Here is a 14,500-nt window from a genome sequence, read left to right as displayed (position 1 = left end):
GTGCTGGATAAAAACGTAAAATAATGGATGTTAAATTGTAGAAATATAACATAATGTACAGACATTAAATTACAGAAATTTCCTTAAATTTAAATTTCAGTTAATTATTTTTTATAAATTTCTGGAAAATAATTCAAAATCCATTATTTTTCAGTAAATTTCTGTCATTTAACAGCCGTTATTTAAGTGTTTTTACCGGTACCCCAGCTACCGGAAATAAACCGTAAAAATACAGGTTTTTTTTTTACAGTGCACTGAATGGTGAACAAACACTGTTAAATGGTTATTTTCGCCCAAAATGTTTCGTTGATCTTAGGAACAAAAACAAACACACTTGATCACTTGTGAGAGCTTTCATTCACTTAAATTGAAAGTCTATTCATCCAAACCCCTGAAACAAAACAAAAAAACTGATCAAAAGGTTCAAAATATGAATCAAAATAAATTGTGTTGTTTAAGTCTTCTGAATATAAAGTCTTCTGAATATAATGACATAATTATTTTATTTGATGAACATAATTAATTTAAACATTTGTTTATAGATAAATATTGAACATTGAACAGTATTTACAACATTCAAATGTAGTCAAGGAAGCCTAATCTTGGTTGTTTGAACTTCAAAAAGCAATAGGCTTCAATCTGAGTTTCTGCAAAAAACAATGAGGTTAGTTCTCCTGTCTCGTGCAGGCATTGTTCATCTTCTGCTGACAGTAAATAATGACACATTTTTTAAATTGTGCTAAACTAAAATCTTTAAAATGAACCAGAATCTCAGACGTTTGATGATTATGTTCTAAAAACAAATTGATCATCTTACCCAAGCCATTAAGAGTTCCTATGTGGTTGATCATGAATCCACTGATGCTGTGATTGGCCAGCGAGTCAAACATGCTACTCAGTGCACTGGCCCCTGCTGCTGTACCAATCAGATACTCCAAAATCAGGTTCCACCCAATGAAAAAAGCCACAAATTCGCCCACCGTCACATAGCTGTAAGTGTAGGCCGATCCTGTAGTTTTAGGCACACGTACACCGAATTCAGCATAACACACCCCTGTGGAGAGATAGCAGTGATTACTGTAACACCTGAACTTCACAAGCTTATCGATACTTCTAACTGGCTGCAGAAGATGGAAACATTGATTTTTTTGGCTGGAGTGTCAGATCAATTCTCAAATGTCAAGCCCATAGAATCCCAGACAGCCAGATAACAGCAGGGAAATCCCTTTTTACCGCTCAGATCCATGTAAAGCCCACTGCAGTGGAAAGAGATAAGGATTATCTGTTTTTTTAATATGTACTCTGTGACATCAAAGCTTTAAAGTACTATTTAACCTTTCAAGTTGACCTAATATGATAGTTTTGAGAGAAACGTGAAAAAAATGCAGAATGGGTCTTATATTTGATAAGGTGAGAAATAAGGTTGAATGTTGAAATTGCACATTGCATTGAGATCTAGAACAAATCGGAATGGAGACAGATTGAGTTAAATTTCACTTAAAAAACAGCAAAATAGCTGTTGGTCTCTATGAGTGTCATAATCCCCATCAAAATAAAAATGCAATAATGAGGAAAAGCATTCATTTTTTATTAAAGCGTCTGATAAAATAGTGTTCTTGGTTGCAATTTAGTATGAAGAACCAACACAATCTCACGGCAATTCGTAACTTTTTCATTTAGTGGCTAATTCGTACAAATTCGTCAATCTAATTCGTACATTTTAGTACGATTTGCGTATCCCCCAATGATGGTTGGGTTTAGGGGTGGGGTTAGGTGCCACGCCTCCTTTTTAAAATCGTACAATTTCTTACGACTGAACTCGTACGAATTCGTATGAATTAGCCACTTAACTGCCAAAAAAGTAAAATACTTACGTTTTCTCGTGAGATCAGGCTGGAAGAACTCTTATTAACTATAATCATGACTTATTAATTTATTCCTAGTTTATTAATTAACTCCTAGTTTATTGTTTTTAATACTTCGCACACCAGATGCGCCACTCGGTGACACCCCACAACACTCAACGCCATGCATTTTAGAAATCTAAACATAGATTTCTGTCATGGTACGCACACCGGCGCCGCAAGATGGTGGCTGTCCGCGGCGCCCATCTACGACTCAGAACAATGTTCATATTTCTGCTGCGCCACGGAGCGCCATGTTAATAGTTTTATTTTAAATAACATGCGAATGCAATCGCCCCCTTTAGAAGGCTGTTATCATCTATACATGGTTAATTAGCTATACTAATAGAGAAGACTCCAGATCCAGATTAAATTCAGTTCAATTCATCCGTATATCTATAGCACTTTTACAATGTAGGTTGTGTCAAAGCAGCTTCACATAGAAGATTATAGTAAATTGAAACAGTATCAGTTCAGTTATTAGAGTTGAAGTTCAGTTTAGTTCAGTTCAGTGTGGTTTAATTTTCACTACTGAAAGTCTAAACAATGAAGAGTAAATCCATCAATGTGCAGCTCCACAAGTCCCAAACCCCCAGATCTGTTTTTGCATTACTGTGACAGTTGGGTTTAGGCTTGGGGTAGTGGTAAACGTTAATAAAATACAATTCATGGGAAATTAAATAGATAATAGAAATAATTGTCGTTTAATTCCAGCCACAGCTGTGTGTAATACATAGCTGATTAACCATGTGGGTGGATGATAATAGACTTCTGAGCCAACTAGTAGGTGCAGAAGGCTATCTATCATCTGATAACCACTGATAACGCCCATTCAATTAAGTGATGACATTCAAATTAACTGGTTGTTTTACCTGTTTAAGAATAGAATGGGATAAAGGAGTGTATAGAACATAATGATATACTGTATAATAAGGCATTTATAAGCAGCACAAGTAAATACAGTACAATTCATATTCAATTTGCTATATAAATAAATCTGGAAAATGTTTCAATTAAAAGAAAAAGTTTCAGAAAAAAAAATTATTAGAAAGGTGCATTTTTTTTAACAATGTTTATAATAAAAATACATTATTTTGAGCATCAAATTACAACATTAAAGTAATTTATATTTTAAAGCCAAGTAGAAAACTCTTATTGTACATTAACAATTTTTTCAAAATATCTTCAACTTTAAATATTTAAAATAAAATGTTTTTTTAAAAAAATTACCAAACCCCAGACCTTACTTTTTACTTTTTCTTTTATTAAACTTATATTTGCATACATTTTAATATGAAACAATTATAGGAATTAATTCAAACGTGTTTTTCCATGGCCTGTTTTACTAGCATTTATCAGGGCTGCAAATATCACAGACGCACACTGTATATCTAATTTCCACATATCTAATGATAACAAATGCTATCAAAACCCTGTTTTCGTTTCCATGAGTGTAAAGGTCAGCTGCACACAGGAACAAAATATCCCCTTCATTCATTTTCCCCTCTCTTTCATATCTGGTTGTCTTCTTTATATTGGTATCCACAGGGACACAAAAATAAATAAAAAAATAAATGGATTTTGCCTCTAATGCTATTTTGGGTGCTGCATGCTGTGCACAGCTTTAACCTGTAAACCTAATGAGCCAGTCCACCGTGTGTCATCGCTATACGTCAGGAGGCAGAAAGATATACAAGTGTTCACTAAGCTAAAGCCTGACTCAGGATCAGTGGATAAAATGATGTTATCCACAGTACACTCTCTGGAATAAAGTTGCAACACCTGGGGCGGCACATTAGTGTTCCATGGATTTTGCATAACCGGTGCCCTCTAAAAGTAAACATTAAAAAGAAACTCCTAATTTAGCGTTTATTAATAGTTATTGTAGCAGTTAAGTTCAGTTTAAGCCATGTAGAATATGGTCGTGCAGAATAAGACATTTACATGTGCTTTATAAGCAGCACAAATACATGTAATGTAAAAAAATCCAATTCCAAATCATATTCAAAATATTCTAGAAAAAAGCCTGTTTCAATTAAAAAGCTGCATATTTATATTAATACATATTTTTCAATTTTGACAATAACAAGAAAGCAAAATAGAAAAGTTTTATTTTCCATTAATATTATTTTAAATGCTTTTGAAGTTCTTTTAAAATCATTGCAAATATTTTACCCAACTTGTGGATGATGTTGGTGAATAATTATTTCTTCCTTTTTACTTTATTTTATAAACTTACAGTTTTAATTCATACATTCAATGTTTGTATACATTTTTTAAACTCTTTTTTTTAATTTTCATTGAAAAAAATCTTCACAGTACTGCCTAAATTCTTTCATTAAAAGAGATGGACCATATATGAAAGTTTATCTCGGAAGTATTCACAGTAAATATAGCTTGCTACAAATAGGAACTCAAACCTTACCTCCCTCCCCACCCATCTAACATTGATCACAATATTTACTGTAGGAAGTTTTATAAAATGTAAAATAAAAGGTATACATAAATAGCATTCATAATCATAATATGGAACTGGGTGGAACAAAAATTAAAAATTTAATTAAGGTTTACATGGACAATCAAACCAAAAAAGACATTATAAATTATTATAAGATAATTATAAAATAAATAATGAAATAAAAAAAATTAATTAACAGTATTCTTGTAAAAATCTATCAGTTCAGTTTATTTGCAAAAAAAAAAAAAAAAAAAAAAATATATATATATATATATATATATATATATATATATATATATATATATATATATATATATATATATATATATATATATATATATATATATATATATATTTATATATACACATACAGTTGAAGTCAGAATTATTAGCTCCCTTTTTTATTTTCTTTTTAAAATATTTCCCAAATGATTTTTAACAGAGCAATGAAATTTTCACAGTATGTCTGATAATATTTTTTCTTCTGGAGAGAAAGTCTTATTTGTTTTATTTCGGCTAAAATAAAAGCAGTTATTAATTTTTTAAAAACCATTTTTGGGACAAAATTATTAGCCTCTTTAAGCTAATTTTTGTTTTCGATAATCTACAGAACAAACCATCATTATACAATAACTTGACTAATTACCCTAACCTGCCTAGTTTACCTTATTAACCTAGTTAAGCCTTTTAATGTCACTTTACGCTGGAAAGATCAAATACATCATGGAAAAGATAAAATAAATCAGTTATTAGAAATAAGTTTTTAAAACTATTATGCTTAGAAATGTGCTGAAACAATCTTCCCAGAACAGAACAGAAATTGGGGAAAAAATAAACAGGGGCGCTAATAATTCAGGGGGGCTAATAATTCTGACTTCAATTGTATATGAATGGTTCCCAAATCTTGCTAAAAATATACGATTTGTTACTTAGTGAATACATTTTTATATGAACTACTAAGAGGAATACATTTAAATACACCAGGGGTCTCAAACCCAATTCCTGCACTCTCAGAAATAAAGGTACGCGAGCTGTCACTGGGTGGTATCTTTTCAAAAGGTAGATGTTTGTACTTAAGGGGTACATATTGGTACCTAAAAAGAATATATTAGTACAATATTAGGAGGAACATTTTTGTAATTTTAAGGTACTAATTATATACCCTTGAGGTGTTAATAAGGACTTTTTAGGTACAAATGTGTACCTTTTAAAAAGGTACCACCCCAATGACAGCCCGCATACCTTTATTTCTGAGAGTGTGGAGGGCTGCAGCTTTCCATAATTTAGCTCCAACCACCTCCAACTCACACCTGCTTAATAGTCTATAGTTGTCCTGAACACCTTGATTAGTTGGATTAGTGTGTGTTTGATTAGGGTTGAAGCGAAATGTGTAGAGCTGTGGCCCTCCAGGAATGATGTTTGAGACATATGAAATACCATTTCTTTTGTGCCACGTTTTACTAGTATTTATCATAAAATAATTTACTTCTAAATATTTCTGATAACACATTAGAGTTCCATAATGGATTTTGCATAATAGATGCCTTGTAAAAATAAATATTAGTACCTAAGTATAATTATAATAATATATAATAGTGCATAATAGTGCATAGTAATATAATAGCACAAAAGTTTTCCTTTTAAAAGGTGTTTGGTAACACAAAGGTTTGCAGGATGATGTCAGACCTCTTTTGTTTTGTGAGTGGCACAGGAAGGGTACTCACCTGACAGGATGGAGGCCACGGCAGCAATGATGAAAGACACAATGACCCCAGGACCTGCCATTTCCTTCGCCACCAGTCCCGAGACCACATACATGCCTGTACCCACACAGCTTCCCACTCCCAGAGACACGAGGTCCACGGTGGAGAGGACGCGGGCCAGTTTGGTGCCGTGAGCCCCAGTGCCACCCGAGGTCTCCAGCATGGACTCCACAGGCTTTGTGCGCAGAACGCGGGACTGGAAGGCGAACCAGTTGGCCCCCCATTGAACCCGGCGCGGGTCCAGTTTGGCGAAGAGGCCACTCATCCTGGAGCCTGCTCGTGGGTCAGAGGGATTCAGGAGATGGGGCTGAGGCTCTGAGGAGGATGAGGGTCTGATGAAGCTTTGGGAGAAGGTTCAGACAGAAAGCGGCTGTGAAGATCAATGTCCTCTAGAGGAGCGTCATTATCAGATTTTTCCACATATCCAGTGAGGGTGAAGATGAAGCAAGGCTGAGGACAGAATAAGATGACAACAGGGTGATCAGGCATTATTCTTGATATAAATGAGATAACTATGTAGTTGTTGTTGTAGTATAATTTATCACCTAGGGAGACAATTAGAAACAATACATATATATATATATATTGTTTTTGATCTTATCATTGATCCGTGTTCAAAAGTCTTATTGACACTATTGGAATAAAAGAGTTTTAACTTTGTTCTGCATACATTATTGATGTATTTCTTAGAGTGTATACAGTACTATGTAAAAGTGTGGGTCTTTATGATTTTTTTTTTAATTAATGCTGTTATATTGGTATGGACTGCATTTATCTACTAGGTAAAATAAAATAAAATAAAACCAAAACAAAAATAAAATAAAATAAAATAAAATAAAATAAAATAAAGTAAAGTAAAGTAAAGTAAAGTAAAGTAAAATAAAATAAAATAAAATAAAATAAAACATAAGCTTGTAAGCATGAACACATATCCCTACACTGATTTCACGAAGTAGGACATGTGTCTGGACTAACATCTTTGTTTATCCAAGACAAACTTTGGAAGCCAATCAGGATCAAGGGTTACGTTTATCGTTTATGTTACGTTTAGGCTCATGGTTAGGTTTATGCACCTCTAAAAAAGTGTTATCCAGCTATTATTACCCTCTGAATTTGGAAATAATTTACAGACATGGTTGGGTTTAGGGGTAGGGAATAGGTGTGGATTACATTTTCCAACAAAAATGATGTACCAGGATCAACATAGATGTAAATCCAGGATGGCATTGAACTTGGCAAAATCACGACGTGCGAACACATATACAGTACTTAATGCACCTCCTTATTTATCAGATCTCCATGTACACAATCCTGGTAGGTCATTAGGGTCTACAAATCAGTATTTGCTTTTTGTATCAAGAACCTGGTGTAAGGGAAGGGGGGATCGGGCTTTTCACCACACATTAGACACGCTCCAACTTTACTTGTTTTTAAAAGCCTTCTGAAAATGCATCTTGGTTCTTTAAGCCTTTTTAATGTTAAGGAGGTTGTTTTATGTTTTAGTTGTTACTTATGTGCTGAGTGATTTGTTTCATGGATTGTGTTCAGCACTTTGGGCAGTGTTGTGTTGTAAATAATTTGCTATATAACTACTAAACTAAACTAAACTAAAACTTAAAAATAAAATAAGGGTCATGTGATCAAGAAAATTTAAGAAATTGTGGTAAAAAAAATCCAGCTTTGACATCGAAGGAATAAATTCATTCATTTTCTTGTCGGCTTAGTCCCTTTATTAATCTGGGGTCGCCACAGCGAAATGAACCGCCAACTTATCCAGCAAGTTTTTACGCAGCAGATGCCCTTCCAGCCGCCACCCATCTCTGGGAAACATCCACACATACACACATTCACACACACACTACGGACAATTTAGCCTACCCAAATCACCTGTACCGCATGTGTTTGGACTGTGGGGGAAACCGGAGCACCCGGAGGAAACCCACACAAAGGGAGAACATGCAAACTCCACACACAACTGAGCCGAGGTTCGAACCAGCGACCTAGCGACCTTCTTGCTGTGAGGCGACAGCACTACCTTCTGCGCCACTGCCTCAGAAATAAATTATCATTTAAAATATATTTTAATATATAAAATATATACCATTTATATTTTAAATAAATATTTTAAATTGCAATTATTAGTGATATATAAAAAGAAAACAAGAAATGTATTTTTGAAATTCAAAATATTTATTATTATTATGATCTTGACCCCTGATGAATAAAGGAACTAGGCAGGAGGAACATTAATGAATATTATTATCTTCATACTTTGCTACTATCCTTTATATGTCTTTCTAACCCATTTGTTAAGAAGTTTTTAGTCATTAAAATATTTTACAATTCATAGGATCACTAGTTTTTTTTAGTAGCGTGAGTACAGGTCAAAATAAGAATATATATTTACCACTTCTTTATGAATAAACTTACAATATTACACTAAATGACAATAGAGTATTAGTCTACCCATAAATTGGCAGCTTATCTTCATACAAGTCATTTGAAGCACTGAAGCAGACATATGCATTTAAAAGTTATTTGAACACCACGAGGGATGTCTGAGTTTTAAACAATGTGCTTTAGTTCTGCTGCCTGTCGTTACCTTTTTGAAGCAAATTAAAGACTACATTTACTGTTAAACCCTTAGCCATGGTAAACGCCTAAAGGAAATGTCCTGCTGTATTCACAAGAGTTACATTTACCCGCCTGATTAAATACTAACGCAAGAGCCAAGAGCCCTTCCTCCCATCAGCTATTCACTCATCTTTGTGAAAGCTTATTTTAACAGATGAATGAATGCTTTTAGCAACATAAAAAACATGTAACACAATATTTCTCAGCCATTAAGGGTCACAAAACAGCAGATAAGAATACAACCATAAGTACATCTCTCTTTCTAAATAAGACTTTCTCTCAGAAATCATCTATATGCTAATAATACGTCTCATTCCATTCAAGATAAGATCAGATTTGACATCATCATTTTAATGCATTTTACAAGTGTCTGGTTTTGCTGATGTTTCAGTAGTCATTCGTTTCCAGCCAGGCTGATAAATCAGTTCAAAAAGATGATTAAACGAATCTGAAAAGAAGCTTCAGAAGGTTTGAATAAAAGCACTGGTTGTTGATTTGATATGTGGAGAGCCTCTTGATAGGAAGGAGCGAGAGATAACATCCAGACCCCTGTTGAAAACCAATAAAATGTGCTGATGAGCTCTGGTGAGCAGCCAAAGAGGAACAGACGAAAAACAAAACCCAGCCTGTTCATTTCTGCTCATTTCCTATCTGACATTCCTTCTCTGTTCTTCTCTCTTTCATTCCACCAACACATTTTAACTCCGTTTCCGCACTGGTCAGTTCATTTGCTTTTAACTCTTCAGTTCACCTTGAAGGATTTTGATGGTGCTGTAATGATCTCTGTCTGACTGTTTACATGGACAGATCACAGTGAAGTCTGTCCATCATGGGGACTCAAACACATGGCTGCCGACCAGAATGATGATGATTCATTTAGATTTACAAACAGCACAACAGGCCACATGGACTGGGGTATGTCTGCTCGACACGTCATAGCTTATAAATTACATAAATGTCTGATGAGGTGGCAAGTCTAGGCCCAATAGACACTAGGGCCTACTCTTAAACTAACTTAAGTCATTTTACAACACAAAATTGATCACTATTGGGCAAAGGAAAAAAAGGGTAAAATGTTTGAGCTGAAAATATACACAGTAAAAAATAATCTGTAAAATTCACTGTAAAAGACTGGCAGTTGTGATTGCCAGAATGTTACCATTAAAATTACGGTAGATCATTTTGAAATTTACAGTAAACTACCATATTTCTTTCATAATTATATAATGTTAATACATCAACGTTTTGATTTGCCCATTAGTATAAAAAGTTAGTTAACCTGAAAATATGATCTTCTCTGCCAAGAATAAATAAATAAATAAATAAATAAATAAATAAATAAATAAATAAATAAATAAATAGTTCGAGCCACGGCTGGATCACTTGAGATTTCTTTGTGATGTTTGCATGTTTTCCCTTTGTTCACGTGGGTTTCCTCCGGGTGCTCCGGTTTCCCCTAAAGGTCCAAAAACATGCGGTATACGTGAATTGGGAAGGCTAAATTGTCCGTAGTGTATGTGTGTGAATGACAGTGTACGGGTGTTTCCTAGTGATGGGTTAAAGCTGGAAGGGCATTCACTGTGTAAAAGATATGCTGGATAAGTTAGCGGTTCATTCCACTGTGCCGACCTGAGATAAATAAAGGGACTAAGCCGAAAAGAAAATGAATAAATCAATGAATGTATAAATAAAAAAAAATAAATAAATAACATGACATAAAGATTCTAATGTTTATTTAACTTAGTAGAATAAACACACACAAAAAAATTTATTAAACTTAATTATTTCATGACAAAAACAAAAACTGTAGCTCTTAAGATGTATTTGGCGTTCCCCAGAAATGTTGATAGAGATACATTTTCAGAATGAGCCTGGGTTGCCTGATTCAGATCATCAGCTCATTAGTAGAGACAGAAAAATCTGAAATGGGTGGGACAGACCAAGGAGACATCGAAAATATGCAGTGCTGTGCAGTGGTGCTCCAGGAATGTGGTAAAGAAACACTGATCTAGGAGATGCAAAATCTACCCAAAATTTGAGAATCTCCCATATGCACGATTATTTCTCTTTTTAAGAAAAGTGTTTTATTATTATTATTATTATTATTATTATTATTATTATTGGGTGCACCAGTCATTTTGAGTGGGCTTGCCTTATATAGGTACAACAGTTAAAATCCAGGTTAATGATAAATATCTAGCTGTGATTAAATGTTTGCAAAAAAGTATTACATTGCTTCTGCACATTTTATAGTAGTTTTAAAAGTTGGTGTTGTTAATCAGAAAGTATGTTCAACTTTCTCAGAATCAGACTGACTGCCAATCGTTTACCTATTCATTCATTTTCCTTTGGCTTAGTCCCTTTATTCATCAGGGGTCACCACAGTGGAATGAACCGCCAACTTATCGAGCATATGTTTTACATAGCGGATGCCCTTCCAGCTGCAACCCAGTACTGGAAAACACCCATACACTCTGATACGCGATCACATACACTATAGCCATTTTTTGTTTTATTCAATTCACCTATAGCGCATGTCTTTGGAGTGTGGGGGAAACCTGGAGCAAGGAAACCCACACAAAAAGGGGAAGAACATGCAAACTAGACACAAAAATGCCATCTGACACAGCCTGGACTCTAACCAGCAACCTTCTTGATGTGAGGTCGCCGATCATTTCTTTAGTTACATTAATACAATACATTAGATGCTGTTAATTATACTCTTAAATATAATATTAACGTGACTACTAAATATGAATACATTTCTAATGTTTTTCCCCAAAAGCCAGAGTACCACGTTCCAGTGGAGCTTCTAGAAAACAATAAAACAATATTACTGCCATACCAATTGGTCTGCAAATGCAAATATAAAAGTAGATTCAAATTGTAGCTTTATGCACAGGATCAAGCTCAACTCCATCCTCATATAAACCGTAAGTGACTCTGCGTCAGATGTGAAGCTCACAGCCACATCACACTAATGCTGCTTGTGCCTTAAGGTGCTAGAGGAGCATATATTTAAACCTGTCAATGACCTTATGAGACACACATGTATAAACCGAGGCCCGAGGCGCAACAGAGCTCTTGTATAATTTAGAGAGACAAAATGAAGCCATAAAGAACCTGCTGTACATACACAGCTCTGTCCATTTAATGCATTCACACGTATTATATGGAATAGCAAACACGTAACATGAAACGCAAAAGCATAAAATCAATAATCAACATATACATTTAATACCATGTTTAGGGTCATTATATTAGTTTTTACCATTTCTGTTAAATTTTTTGATGATGTGCATTGTACTTAACATGCTTAAAATTTAATAATGCATAAAATAACTGTTATTTTACACTGCCAACTGCATATCCATATGCTTATTTCATAATTCTGGACAAGTGCTGGTTCCCTCAGTGAAAGCTATAGCAACATTGTGATATATTTTATGTGCACGTAAAGAAATCTATGTATGACACTTTAACCCTATTTAATCTTGAACAAAATATTAATCAAAGCAGGCCTGTAGCTAGGGGGGTTTGGGTGGTTCGAAAGACCCACCCCCTACTGACAAAGTCCAGAATTTAGCTGCTATACAAGCTCATGTGTCCTATTTTTGACAATATGCCATCATAAATTGTGAAAATAACCGATAGAAGGTGGCTTTCAGACAAATGTAATTTTAATTATTCAAATGGACAAATTCTGAATAAAGAAATGAGCTGGCCAGTTTGTTATTTGCCTATAGGTTACAGTTTTTAATTTAGAACAAGTTTTAACAGATTCTTTTTTTAATGATGGATGATAATAAATCATAAATCATGATGGATTATAAAACAATTTTCATACTTTTTTGTTCAACATTTTTTTTCAATTGAAATTGTGAGCTTTTTGTTGAAAATGATAATAACTTACAATTTAAATGCAAATTTGTAAATAAACACTCTGTGGTAAAAAAAAACAACAACAACTATGGTAAGCACTTTTTTTTTAAGATTAGTGTTTAAAATGTCACTAAAATGCTCTATTTTACCTCATAATTTAATAGAAAATGAGGTGAATAACTGCAGAAAGGTCCACCTGTTATGAAAAAAGAACCACCTCTTTCAATAGGCTGGCTATGGGCCTATCAAGCTTTACAGCAATGTTTCATTAGTTAATGTATTTACTGACATGAAATACGAATGAACAATACTTGAAGCTAGAGCTGCAAGATTCTGGTTAAAATGAGAATCGCGATTTGTTTGCTTAAAATAAAGATCACGATTTTCTCACGATAGATGTAAAAAAATTAATATGAGTCAGCAATTATTGTTTTTTCTCAAACATATGGTAAAACAACAATAATAATATTATGTGTAGGTCTACTGGTTTCTATAAATAATTATATTCTACTTATAATAATTCTAATGTTGAATTATTATGTTTGAGATATATGCTTGCAATCTGTCGTTGACAACATTATTAGACCATTTTATTCACTGGTACAATCAGACATTTGTCATTATCAGATTCCTTCTTGCATTATATTCAACAATATATAGGCTAGAGTAGGTATACTGACACTAAACATTTATTTTTATGCACAACTGTGTGTTCGCTATGAAAGAAAAAACTTATCAAATGCTTGTCGCAATCATAACTCTAAAATGCGATATGATTATTTAAATGATGTGCACGCTTTTGGTTTCATTTTCACTGCTAAATGCTGTTGATACTTCGCGCACAGCTTTCAAATGATCCCTCTATGACACAAACTTAATATTATTTACAACTTTATTACCTGTTACTCACAGCCTATGCAGGTTCTGTATACTAAAGTAGACGCGCATGTCAGCTAAGGTCACGTGTGATTTCGCGGCCGCGAATACATACAATAATGCCTTATAAAAACAGCATGTGACTCTTTAACATCATTTGGAGGTGTCCGTGTTGCGAGTATGGAAGGTAAATCCTGCCAATTTCAATGATGTATGGCTAATGTAAATGATCACCTGCTTATTTTCTTGGGTTTAAAAAAAATACTTTTATGGAACAAGGTTTTATCGGAAATGGAAAAGATCTTAGGATACCATATACCAAAAGACTTTATTTACAAATTACCTTGAAAACTATAAAGAGGTACTAGTGAAGGTGGATGTTTACTTTGTAAATTAAGTGTGGCAAGCAAGAAGATTATTATCAGATACTGGTATATGCACAACACCCCCTCTATTGGTGATTGGACAGAAACTGCAAAGGAAATAAGCAATATGGAAAAATTGACATTTATTTTGAAACTTAAAAAGGACTTATTTCTAAAATGTTGGAAGAAATGGATGATCACTACAATGTTAAGAACTGTTGAATGTATTGATCAACATAACGAACCCACCACTCCATCCCAATGTTGTGTCTAGTATTTGCTTATGATGATGATGATTAATATTGTTATTATTATTATTATTATTATTATTATTATTATTATATTTCTTTATTATTTCATGTGCAATATGGTAAAATTGTATATTTGTAACGTAAAATGTTCTGTTGTAAAATTGTAAAACTTTCTCAACAAAAATAAAGTAATAGAATTTTAAAAAATTATATGTTGGATAGGTTGGTGGCTCATTTTGCTGTGGTGACCACTGATAAGTAAAGGGACTAAGCCGAAGGAAAATGAATGAATGAATAAATGAATGAATGAATGATGTAACAATTTTACTAATTTTGTAATTATACAAAAAGGTTTAAATAAGATTTA

The 14,500-nt window shown here is 33.6% G+C and overlaps 1 protein-coding gene across 2 annotated transcripts in view; it reads right to left on the bottom strand.

The window, feature by feature from the left end:
- Nucleotides 1-14,500, bottom strand: part of slc7a14a (solute carrier family 7 member 14a) — a 110,957-nt gene that overhangs the window by 20,214 nt on the left and 76,243 nt on the right. For both annotated transcript variants that reach the window (XM_087239831.1, NM_001347689.1), the window contains 2 exon segments: nt 6,087-6,575; nt 818-1,054 (listed from right to left, as the gene is read on the bottom strand). In XM_087239831.1, coding sequence (XP_087095957.1) covers nt 818-1,054; nt 6,087-6,390 — 541 coding nt within the window. In that variant the 5' untranslated portion in view covers nt 6,391-6,575.

This window comes from Danio rerio, chromosome 2 (assembly GCF_052040795.2).
Source record: "Danio rerio strain M-AB ecotype USA chromosome 2, GRCz13ab, whole genome shotgun sequence".
NCBI classification, from domain to species: Eukaryota; Metazoa; Chordata; class Actinopteri; order Cypriniformes; family Danionidae; genus Danio; species Danio rerio.
The sequence above is the reverse complement of the archived record's forward strand: the minus strand, read 5'-3'. Positions and strand labels throughout refer to the sequence as shown.